The 11,085-nt window shown below is 46.9% G+C and overlaps 1 protein-coding gene across 1 annotated transcript; it reads left to right on the top strand.

Annotated features, from left to right (window-relative positions):
* The first annotated feature begins 3,134 nt into the window (after nt 1-3,134).
* C9H12orf45 (chromosome 9 C12orf45 homolog) lies at nt 3,135-11,023 on the top strand. The gene is made up of 4 exons (XM_021205662.2): nt 3,135-3,263; nt 5,065-5,151; nt 7,396-7,532; nt 8,779-11,023. The coding sequence occupies exons 1-4, from the start codon at nt 3,149-3,151 to the stop codon at nt 8,992-8,994; spliced, it is 555 nt and encodes a 184-aa protein (XP_021061321.1). The 5' UTR covers nt 3,135-3,148; the 3' UTR covers nt 8,995-11,023.
* The last annotated feature ends 62 nt before the right edge of the window (nt 11,024-11,085 follow it).

Below are 11,085 nucleotides of genomic sequence, written 5' to 3'. Positions count from 1 at the left end.
TTTTAGCAAGACATCCTTTCACCTGTGTGCCCCAGCAAAGCATCATTTGACATAACTGACTTTCCAAAGAAACTAGAAGTTTCCATTTCACTCTTCCCATTCCCCAGGAAGATCAGAGGTTGGTGTGAAGAGGAGCATCCATCCGTGCCTTTTTCCTGGTAGTTCTCAGCTGACAGCTCAGCCTGATTTCCATGATTCTCTGACTGCAGCATAGCCAGCATCTGCCGTCATAGCCCACTTAGCATCCTGTCCTACCTGTACTGTTTTCAGGGATTGCGACACATTTCCCCAGCCATTTCGGGGGATAGCCCTGTACTTGTGTGTGTCTGTATAGGGCATGTATGAGCTCAGATGTGGAGGTTTAAGATGCTCAAGAGGCTGATTACTGTTGTTGTGTAGTGACAAAGAACTGTGGTAAATAATCTCAGGCTAATGAATGATACTGAAGAGAACTTCCAATGCAAGAAACGAACAACCAAAATTTGTCCACTTTCAAAAAGAAAGAAGAAATATATATTCCAGCCCTTTGATTGTATTTTATTGGGTTATTTGGGATAGCCAATAGATTAACAGGTAAAGGTGTCTGCTGCTATATTTTTTTAATCCGTAGGACCAAATGAAGTGGGAGAACGGACTCCCTAAAGTTGTCCTAACTTCCTGTCATGTGCCCTTATGCCATGGCATGTGCTCCACTACACACACACACACACACACACAGAGTTGGGTTTTAAAAACATTTTTTAAAAAGGATTTATTTATTTATTTATTTTATGTATGAGACACACTGTTGCTCTCTTCAGACACAGCAGAAGAGGGCATCAGATCCCATTACAAATGGTTGCTGGAAATTGAATTCAGGACCTCTGGAAGAGCATCCAGTGCTCCTAACCACTGAGCCATCTCTCCAGCCCCACAGGGTTTGTTCTGTTTGTTTGTTTGTTTGTTTGTTTTGAGACGCAGATTTACTATGCAGCTCTGGCTGGCTTAGATCTTGCTATGTAGTTCAAGCTGGCCTTAAACTCACAGAGATCCACCAGCCTCCCTGCCTTCTGAATGCTGGGATTCCAGGCACTACTTGGATCAGCAACTGCATAATTTCTGCTGCTCCTTTTCACAGCAGTCATGAGATGGAAGGAACTCAAATGTTCACAATCAGAGAAAGCACAGTTAACAGGCCCTGGTAGCAAGTCTGCTTGTAATCTCAGCACTTGGGATTAAGTGTTTGAAGATAGCATTGAGTTCAACTATATAGCCTAGGTTACACAGTGAGACCCTGTCCCCCCAAAACAAATCCCTGCCCCGCCCCCCAAAGAAAGTGTAGTACACAATTCAAGAGCATATTATTCAACATTAAAATGGAAAGATATCCTTTCCAGTAAACCTTGAAGGCATTCTTCTCAGTGAAATATGCTAGTTACAGAAACAAGAGTTTATAATTCTAGTTAACACGGAAGGAGAAATTGTTGGGTTTGGGGTGGGAGCTGAGAAAACTCACTTCAGAGATGGAAGCTTTAAAAACAAAAGCTTTATTTTCTGAGTGCTCAGGGAGGCAGCCAGTATGGGATCTGAACCTTGTCCCCGAAGGGAGATTGTACACCATTTTTAAAGGATGGGAACACAAACTGAGAGGGGAGCTGGTGGGAGCTGCAGTGTTATCCAATTGTGTTTTGACATTAGGGGTTAAGCAAGGGAGTACCCATTGGAGTCTGGGCCATATCCAGGGCACCTGGCTTCAAGGACCTTACTTCCTTCTAGACATGAGGTGCAGGGCTCAGAGTGATGGAGGGGGGGGGTGAAGCAAAGGATCGAGTCAGCTGCATGTAGTTAACTAGTGCATAACAGGCAATTAGTTATATATTTTTATAACTTGCGCACCTTGGTTTAGATAATAGCAATTCCTCTATTCTCTACCAGCTAACAGGCAATTAAGAAAACATGTAGACTCGGGACAGGTGTCCATTCCTAGGTATGGGAACATGAACTTGTTTGACCCTGCCAGCAAGATGGAGAAGTTGTCCTTGAGATGTGTAGACTCAGACAAAACCGTTTACAACGGAAACTGTTCAGTTATAGGGCAGTCCCCAGCTCCCCTAGGGCCTGGGACCAGGAATTAAGTTTCTCCCTATGATTAAATGGAGTCTGGAAATGAAATGGTAGCACTTAGAATAAGTTTCTTTTGCTTGTTCTCAACAAAACCATGAGCATTGGGTCAGGAAGAGAGGAGGAATGGGTTTGTCATTCAGGGGTTTTGTTTCAGTTTTTTAAAAATGAAGGATTTGTTTTACTGGTGGAGACCAAACTCAGTGCCTCAGTCATAGCTCTACCATTTAACTACCACCTGGAACAACCTTTTAGGATTTTTGACATGACAATGTTCCCAAGGCGTTATAGCAATGTAAACAGCATTCATGATACTTCTGGGTTTTGTGTTTACAGTTAAATAGTAAACTAAGCTGGGTCTGGTCATCCAGACCTGAAATCCAGGCTATTTAGGACCTAGGTGGACTTTGAGTACCAGGTCAACCAGAGTAACTTGGTGAGACATCAACAAATAATAAACTAAGTATGGCAATGGGTGTCTGTAGATTGACGTACATGGAAACTGAAGCTGGAAAATGGTGATTTTTGAAGCCAACTTGGGCCAGCCAGTATGACAAAAAAATAAATAAAAAAAAATAAAAAGAAGCTGGGTGTGGTGGCTCCCACCTATAATTATGGCATCTGGAAGACTAAAGCAGAACTGCCACAAACTGAAGAAACCTCCCCAGACAACAACAAAAATAGAATAACGAAAAGGCCCCACACCACCTTCTTCCTGCTTGCATTTGCTTAGCTTAACCAAGCCGGGTTGATTCTTTTCTAACAGTAACAGGGAGGAGACCTTTTTTGCTAGACTTGGGCTGGGGTGGACTGGGCACCTAACACGTGCATCGCAGCGCTCCGCCCACGCAGATGTGGTGCCGGGGGGCCGCACCCACCCCCGCTTCCGGTTCCCGTGGGCCTGAACTTCAGCTCTAGGCGCGAGCTCCGGCCACGCACCCGTAAGTCACCGCCCACCTCCTAGCTTCGGCCAATTGCCGCCTTGACCCCGCCCCTTCCCCGTGCCTTCCTATATCCGGGCTTCTCTCAGTGGCGCTGCCTTGGAAGCATGGAGCTCCGGGGTGAGCGCGCGACCGGTCCTGGTGTTTCTTCGTCTTCTGTAGACTGCTCGCGGGTCACGGTGTCCAGGGAGCTGCTGACGGCGGGGAGCGAGGGTTCGGGAGGTGAGCGACGGTGGAGAGCGGGATGGGCTGGCGGGACACGGAATGCTGCTGGGTCAGCGACACTGCGGAACCGGGGACGGTACCGGAACCGGAGACGCTGCGGGAGGTTGGGGATGCTACCGGGGACCCGGCACGCTGCAGGGGTCGGGGACGCTGCGGGGTTCAGGGACACTGAGGCGCCCGAGACGAGGCGGGGCCGGGGACGCCGAGGAGCTCGAGACGCTGCGGGGAGTCGGGACGCTATGGGGGTCCGGGTTACTGCGGGCCTGCGGACGCCAAGGAGCCCGAGACCCTGTGGTGGCTAGGGATGCCGGGGAGCCTGGACCGCCGCGGGGGTATGGAACACAGACGCTGCAGGGGGTCGGGACGCTAAGGGGCTGGGGTTGCCGCGGAGCCCGAGACGCTGCGGGAGTCTGTCGGGGGTAAGACTAGGCCAGCCCGGCGTGATGAACTCTACAAGGACCACCTGGCCTGGCCCGGCTTGGAAGGTAGAGAACAAGAGTGACAGGAGTTTTGATTTAGAATGTAAAAGAATTTCCGAGATGTAAAAAGAACAAGCGGGGCGTGGTGGCGCCCACCTTTAATCCCAGCACTTGGGAGGCAGAGGCAGGCCGGTTTCTGAGTTGAGGCCAGCCTGGTCTACAGAGTGAGTTCCAGAACAAAACAACAACAAAAAGAACAGTGGGCAAAGGCTTGAGTCTTCAGTGTCTTGTTGCTTGGACTGGGCAGTTTGGAAAGGTGCAACTCTGAATAATTTTTTTGTTTTGTTTTGTTTTTTTTTTTTTTAGAGACAGGGTTTCTTCTCTGTGTAGCCCTGGCTGTCCTGGAACTCACTTTGTAGACCAAACTGGCCTCGAACTCAGAAATCCGTCTGCCTCTGCCTCCCGAGTGCTGGGATTAAAGGCGTGCGCCACTATGCCCGGCTTGGAATAATTATTTAAGTTGAGTACCTTCTAGGTAGGAGAGCTAGACAAGTATATTCTACAAAAAAAAAAAAAAAAGAAGAAAAAAACCGTTTCTGGTTCTCTGTATTATGTACCTCTGGTACGTGGAGGGGAGGCTGTTTTCTTTCCCTACCATGTGGGTAGTGGATAGAGTTGAAGTCTTGCAATTTGGGAGGCAAGCACTGTGTCCATAAAACCCTCTTTTTGGGCCCTATTTCTGGCTTATCTTTTGTGTGTGTAGACATGTGTGTGGATATTTGAAGACAGTGATTCTCTGTGTTGCCCTAATTGTTCTGGAACTTGCTCTGTAGACCAGGCAAGCCTTGAACTCTGCCTGTACCTCTCTAAGTGTTGGGATTAAAGCATTTCTGAATTTCTTAACTAAAATGGAAGACTCATTGCAGGTCTACATTTTCTAACTGTGCTGTTTAAAGTTGGGCGTTGTGCATCCCTGTTGCCTTAAGAGGTCAGAAAGTGATGCTCTGGAACTGGAGTTTTAGTCCAGTGTGAGGCCCCCACGTGGGTGCCAAGAGCAGCTAGTGCTTGACATAGCCCTGACTGGCCTGGGGCGCGGAGATCCGCTTGCCTGTCTTTTGAGTGTGCCCTGCCATGCCTAGTCCCCCACCCCTTTTGTTAACCCAGTAGATGGAATCCAATGTGTATTTATTACAGATCAGTACTAGAGGTGGGTGAGATGGAGGTAGAGTGTTTGCTCCTTCTCTGCCGAGTTAGGGATGGTCCAGACAGCAGGCTGTGCTGATGGTCCCAGCTCTCAGTCTTCTGCAGTGCAGAGGCTCGTCTCATTTCTGAGTTGCACTTGTTGCTCAGGGCTGTTTTATGCTGTGCATTGGTTTCAGGTATCTGGGACCAGTTGCTTGTCAGCGCTAAGCCTCATCCCAGAAAGACCTCTACTCTTCAAACGGTTCGGATGCAGAGGAGCCCTTGTAAGTACCTAGTTTCTACTCTAGAGGGCGCTCCCCCAATTTAGGCTAGTTAATCCATTATTTGATGGGACAGCGTGTCTTCATGGTGCATATCAAACCGTAGAATCAAATATAGTTTGTAAATCGTGAGAAATAGAATTTCTCACGTTAATTCCCTGCTTGCAAGGGTTTTTGTTTTTTGTTTTCAGAATAAAAGGTATTTTTGAAACCCCAAAAGGCCCAGCTAATTATGGTCTAGTTAGCTTTCTTTGTTACTTTGAGACAGGGTCTCATGTAGTCCAGGTTGGCCTCACACTTCACTGTGTAACTGAGAATGACCCTGAACTCCCAATTCCCCTACCTCACCCCATTCTAGGATTACTGGTACATGATGCTGTGCCAATTTTTTTTTTTCCTCCCCTCCCACAACAGTCTCACTTTTTATCCCTGGCTGGCCTGGAACTCTGTGTAGACCATGCCAGCCTCAAATTCATAGATTCACCTACCTCTGCCTCCACCTCCTGAGTAGTGGAGTTAAAGGTGTATGCCACCACACTTGGCAGGTATATACTCAAGGTGATTGCTCAGAATAAGGGTGCTTGTTGAGCCAACGTAAGGACCAGAGTTCATATCCTTGGAACCCTTTTTTAAGATGTGTGGCTTCTTGAGACCATAACCCTTCTACTGTGGGAAGCAGAGATAGTCATTAAAGGACTCTCAAACTGACCTCTGAAAGGTCACAAGCCAGACCTCTATCGTCTGCACTGCTCTCAACATTCTTATCCCCTAGGCTCCTACAGAACAGCACACTGAGCTCTGAACACTTAGTGCTTTTAACAGCCCAAAGTTGTTCTACAATCCTAAAAACACATAGGTCTCTGCCACAGCAATACCCCACTGTTGTGGTAGCAATTTCTGTCCTGCTTAGGGTTTGTTTTGATGTGATGGGACCACAAAAGGTAACTCGGGGAGGAAAGGGTTTATTTGACTTATACTTCCAAATCACTGTATATTACTGAAAGAAGCCAGAACAGGAACTCGTACAAGACGGTAACTCTCACAGGGCAGGAACCTGGAGGCAGGAGCTGATGCAGAGGCCATGGAGAGGTGCTGCTTACTGGCTTGCTTCCCATGGCTTGCTCAGCCTGCTTGCTTATAGAACCCAAGCCACTAGCCCAGAGATGGCATCACCTACAGTAGGCTGGGCCCTCCCCATCAATCAGTAATTAGTTAAATGTCCTACAGCTGGGTCTTGCAGAGGTATTTCCTTAGTTGAGGTCCTCTCAGACTTTAGCTGGTGTCAAGTTGACAAAACTAGTCGTGGTGGTGAGATTGAATGTGTTAGTTAGAACTCTGAATTGCAAAAGAGTGGAAGCTCAGATTGCTTTAAGAGAAGCCAGAGATAGAAAGTAAAAGTTTATTTGGATCCCCATGCCCATCGTTCTCCTGTGCTGCCAGTCTGTGTTAGGCTATCCTGAAGATGCTCTGCAGCTGTGGCTACTCAGCTGGTTAATGAGAAATGCATCCAGTTACTTGGTGCTATTCTCAGCCAAGTTGACTGCTCACTGGCTTGGCTAGAACATCCTGTCAGATACACCACAGTGCAGATTGCACTAGGCAAGACTGCAGAAACGGGCCTGTTCAGGATGAGGAACATTAGTGACCCAGGCTTCAAAGGAAGGGCAGGCATGGTCCTATGCAGGAATTGGAAGCCAGCCTGAGTTATGAACATAGAGAATTCGCAGACCTGTGTCTGTTTGTCTTTTTGTTTTTTGTTTGTTTTTTTTCTTTTTAAAAAGGGTGGTGTTGACATTTTTAGATGAAAGGTGGGCAGTTGAGCAGCTGACAGATATTCTAGGTGACTGACATAGTAAAAAATGCAAGTAGATGTCATTAATGACTTTGACAGCCTCACTGTAAAGAGCAGGTGCACTTAGCCATTAGCTCATTCTGTCTGGATTTTCCCCCAGTCATCTTGTTGAATGCCAGCCTTCTAGAACTTTATACTTTGGGGATGGCAGAGTAACAGAACATTTGATTAATTGGTGAATCATGTGGTTATGTTGCTCTGGGAGTCCAGAGGGCCTAGGAATGTAACTGATTGGAGCCCTGGGCCTAGCACCCACCTTCCAACCCAGCCCAAGTCGGCTCAGAAGTGGAGAGACGTACAGTTGATGGGTTTGTTGCTCGCTCTGGGCTGCTGGGGGGGGCGGGGGGCTGGGTTGGAGGGTACTAATGTGCTTGCTTGCTGTGCTCGCCCTCCAGTGCTAGACCAGGTTCAGGCCTTCCTCCCTCGAATGGCCCAGGCCAACGAGACATTGCAGAGGGAAATGGCAGCCGCTCCAGCTGGTCACTTCAACATTGAAAACATTGACGAGACGTCGGGAAACATCATACAGATGGTAACTCAGCCTTGCTTCTGTTTCATACAATGGAATTCGTATACTTGTCACCAAATGATATTTTAAAATGTCATTCTAAAGTAAAATGTTACCTTAAAATTAGCAAATATTTTCACACAGGCAAGATGGTAAAACATACTTGACTTCCACAGGCCATACTCCCTCTGTTTGCCTGTTTGACTTGCTGTTCAGTGCTGAATGTAGCTATTTACTTAATAAGCAGGGCTTTGTAAACTTAGGGCTACTAAAACTTGAGTTGTATACAATTTCTTATGTGTGTGTGTGTGTTTTTTAAGGGAAGGGCTATTCATGTTGGCTCACAGTTCCAGGGGAACAATTTTTCATGGTAGAAAATTCTGCCCAGGGCTGTGGTGTCAGAAGCTTGTGGTATGCATGCTATAATTACATCTTTCCCCTTCAGCTACTCTCTGAAAGTGCAGACACTATTCCTACTTCAGTAGCTGAACAGAAGTGGGTGACAGGCAGGATTTTGCCTGCTAGTGCTGGTTTTTGCTCAAAAATGTAAATTTCTTTAAGGCAAGAGTTGTGATGGTTTTTTTTTGGGGGGGGGGGGACCTCAGGTTGACTTCAAGTTGTCTTCCCACTGCTGTTGTTACAGACTGGGATTGTGGCCGTGTCACTGTGACCACCTGCTTGCATTTCTTGTCAAGTCTGAAGTGTCGAATATGGTGCCTGACTGTAGTCTGGCAGTTCTCAACTTGTGGGTTTCGAACTGGCAGAACCCAGAAAAGATTTTACACTATGGTTGATAGCAGTAGCAGAATTACAGTTAGGAATAGCAATGAGAATAATTTTATGGTTGGAGGGCATCACTGCATGAGAACTGTATTAAAGGGTTATATAGTTAGGAAGGTTGAGAACCACTACTCTCGTCCAGTTTTATTGACTGGGTGCTGTTGGATGGGTAGTAGGCAGGAAGAACTTTTTTACAGACGTAAGTAAAACAAAGTAAAACACTCAGTGAGTTTGCTCTTAAGATGGATTTGGTGCCCACAAGAGCCAACAGAGAATGTTAGATTTTCTGAGGCTGGAGTTAGAGGTGTTGTGAGCCACTTGCTAGTGGGTCCTGGGAACTGAACTGGGGTCCTCTAGAAAAGCAGTGAGTACCTTTACCTGCTGGTTGAGCCCTCTCTGTTAGCCAGCCATGCTGCTTTATTAGAGCATGTTACAGAACTGCCCTGAAGGACATTTCTCATCCTGACTTTTTTTTTTTTTTTTTTTTTAGGATGTGGCCTTATTTGAGATGAATCGGTCAGATTCAAAAGAGGATAGTCCAGAAGAGAGCTCACAGGACAGTTCTGGGGACAGCTCGGAGTCCGAAGAAGATGACTGCATTTCCTCTGAAGTCACCATGGAGAACATTAAGCTTCCGAATGCAGAAGGTGGCAAAGGCAAGATTGAAGTTTTGGACAGTCCGGCAAGTAAAAAAAAGAAGCAGTGAAATTAACCACACGAAAGGAGCAGGTGCTCCCCACCTGGGCATTGGGGGCAGGGCGGCCCGGTCTGATTGGCTGCAGTCCTTATGTGTCACAAAGAAAAACTAATGAACCTAGGTGTATTTTACATAGAAAGTGCTCAGAGCTTTGCTGCAGAGAGGTAGTGCCCTTGGACACTGAGAAGGGAAATAAGAAATGACGAGAATGGTTCATGCAGATGTTTGCTCTAGAGTGTGGGCTGTAACTGACTCGTCTGTGCTGAAATCTAGTTATTGGTTACAAGATCCCCACTGCCAGTTTGGGGTTTTGGTATGTTCTATATCAAGGCAGGTTGCAGTTTGTTATGTACAAACTGGGTGCTAGAGACAAGCCCAGGATGACAGCCCCCTGCCACTTAAGGTGTGATGGTGCCTATATTCAGTTCAGGAAAACCCAAGCTGCCTTTTAAAGCTTTGTAAGGAATTACAGTTGACATCCTCTTAGAGCAGATTGATGTTTGCTCCTTCTGTGAAGAGAGTTTAGAAACACCTATGTGCTATATCACTGTCTTGTATGTGAGTGTGAAGTCATGTAAAATTGTCATTTCAAATTGTAATGCTACTGACAGCCTGAAGAACGACTCCAGTTCAGTTAGTAAGCTGAGAGTGTGGATGACCTGGTAGCTGTTTCACAGACTGACCAGTTTTAGATGATGATCTCAGGGCTAGCAAGTGCCAGCGGTGGGAGGATGAGGCTACTTGAGTAGAGGAACCGTGCCCCTGTGACTGAGGAGATGATAACAACCCTGTCGTTTATCTGGTGGATTGCCATACCACGTGATAATCGTCCTTGCTGCCTCTGAGCCAGGGTCTCTGATGGTCCCGGCAGCTTCTGCTCCACAGTCATGCTGGGTTAGGGCATCGGGCCGAGATTACCAGTTTTCCCGCCCTCCAGCACTTACCACCCTCCGTACTGTCCTCCATAGCCCTGAGCCCCTAGAGAGAAAAAGGTATCCTGGTCACTTTTCCTCCTGAGAACAGAGCAGAGTGTTCAGGGCATGCCTAACTACCTGACTGAAGAGAGTCTGCCACGTGTGCAGGTCAGATCATCAAGGGTTACAATCCTTGCCTACCCAGTACAAGAAGAGATTCCCCTCAGTGACTACAGTTGATAGCTGCAGTATGACCGATCCCCATATTCAGAGGATAATTGTCTTTTTTATTTCTGTGACGAGACACTTCATGGCCAAGGCAAATAGTAAAAGACAAGCATTTAACTGCGGGCTTCCTTTCAGTGTGAGAGGGTGAGTCTGACACTCGAGGGAGTGTGGGGATGGGCAGTGCACCGGGCAGAGCAAAGTATGACACTGGGCCTGGCTGAGCTTTTGAAACCTCAGGAGTCTGTCCATCTCTCTCCCCTTCCCCCTCCAGTGACATACCTTTTCCAACAAGGCTCCTGTTCTTCCTAAACAGTCTGCCAACTAGGAACCAAACGTTCAAATCTATAAGGAGCATTCTCATTTAAACCGTCACAATGTTTAATTGGGTGCATATGTGTTTGGACATAGGATTTTTCTTTAGCCTGAGGTTGGAGGGGGCTAGACAGACAGTTGGAAGATGGTTAACTGCCTGTGGAGATTGAAGCACCACAGAACCTGCTGTTCCTGTGGGGCACACAGGTACTGGAGGACTTGGGATCCTCAGCCAAATGAGGCTGTAAGAGTTGGCTCCCCCTTGGGCCCGAACAGCAGCCTCTTGACACTGAATGCTGTCTGCTGGGGGTTGGGGTAGTGCTTTCTGGTGTAAGCCCAGGTTGGAGCTCTGGTCTCCTGAAGTCAGCATTTGGTGTCCTTAGCAGTAGGGGCTACCATTTAGCTCTGGTACGCATACAAGTATAGTGACAGTAGTCACTTCTGGGATCTCTCTCCCTGGCCAACAACTCATAGGAAAGTAGACCACCACCCTGGGATTGGAGTTTTTACTTAATTAACAACCCTACAGTTGCTGGAAGCACTCTATGCACATGTAGTGAAACTTCAGCTGCCATTTAAATATATATGCCATTTCTGTAGTATGGATATATATATATATATATATATATATATATATATATATATA

This window comes from Mus pahari, chromosome 9 (genome assembly GCF_900095145.1).
Source record: "Mus pahari chromosome 9, PAHARI_EIJ_v1.1, whole genome shotgun sequence".
Classification (NCBI taxonomy): Eukaryota; Metazoa; Chordata; class Mammalia; order Rodentia; family Muridae; genus Mus; species Mus pahari.
Note: the sequence above shows the minus strand (reverse complement) of the source record. Positions and strands in the feature narration are given on the sequence as shown.

What these genes read in the sequence shown, in the direction of transcription:
- C9H12orf45 (XM_021205662.2), top strand. Translation starts at nt 3,149, where the DNA reads ATGGAGCTCCGGGGTGAGCGCGCGACCGGTCCTGGTGTTTCTTCGTCT. An exon ending in GGGGAGCGAGGGTTCGGGAG is followed by an intron (nt 3,264 to 5,064) that starts GTGAGCGACGGT and finishes CATTGGTTTCAG; the next exon opens with GTATCTGGGACCAGTTGCTT. An exon ending in TCGGATGCAGAGGAGCCCTT is followed by an intron (nt 5,152 to 7,395) that starts GTAAGTACCTAG and finishes CTCGCCCTCCAG; the next exon opens with TGCTAGACCAGGTTCAGGCC.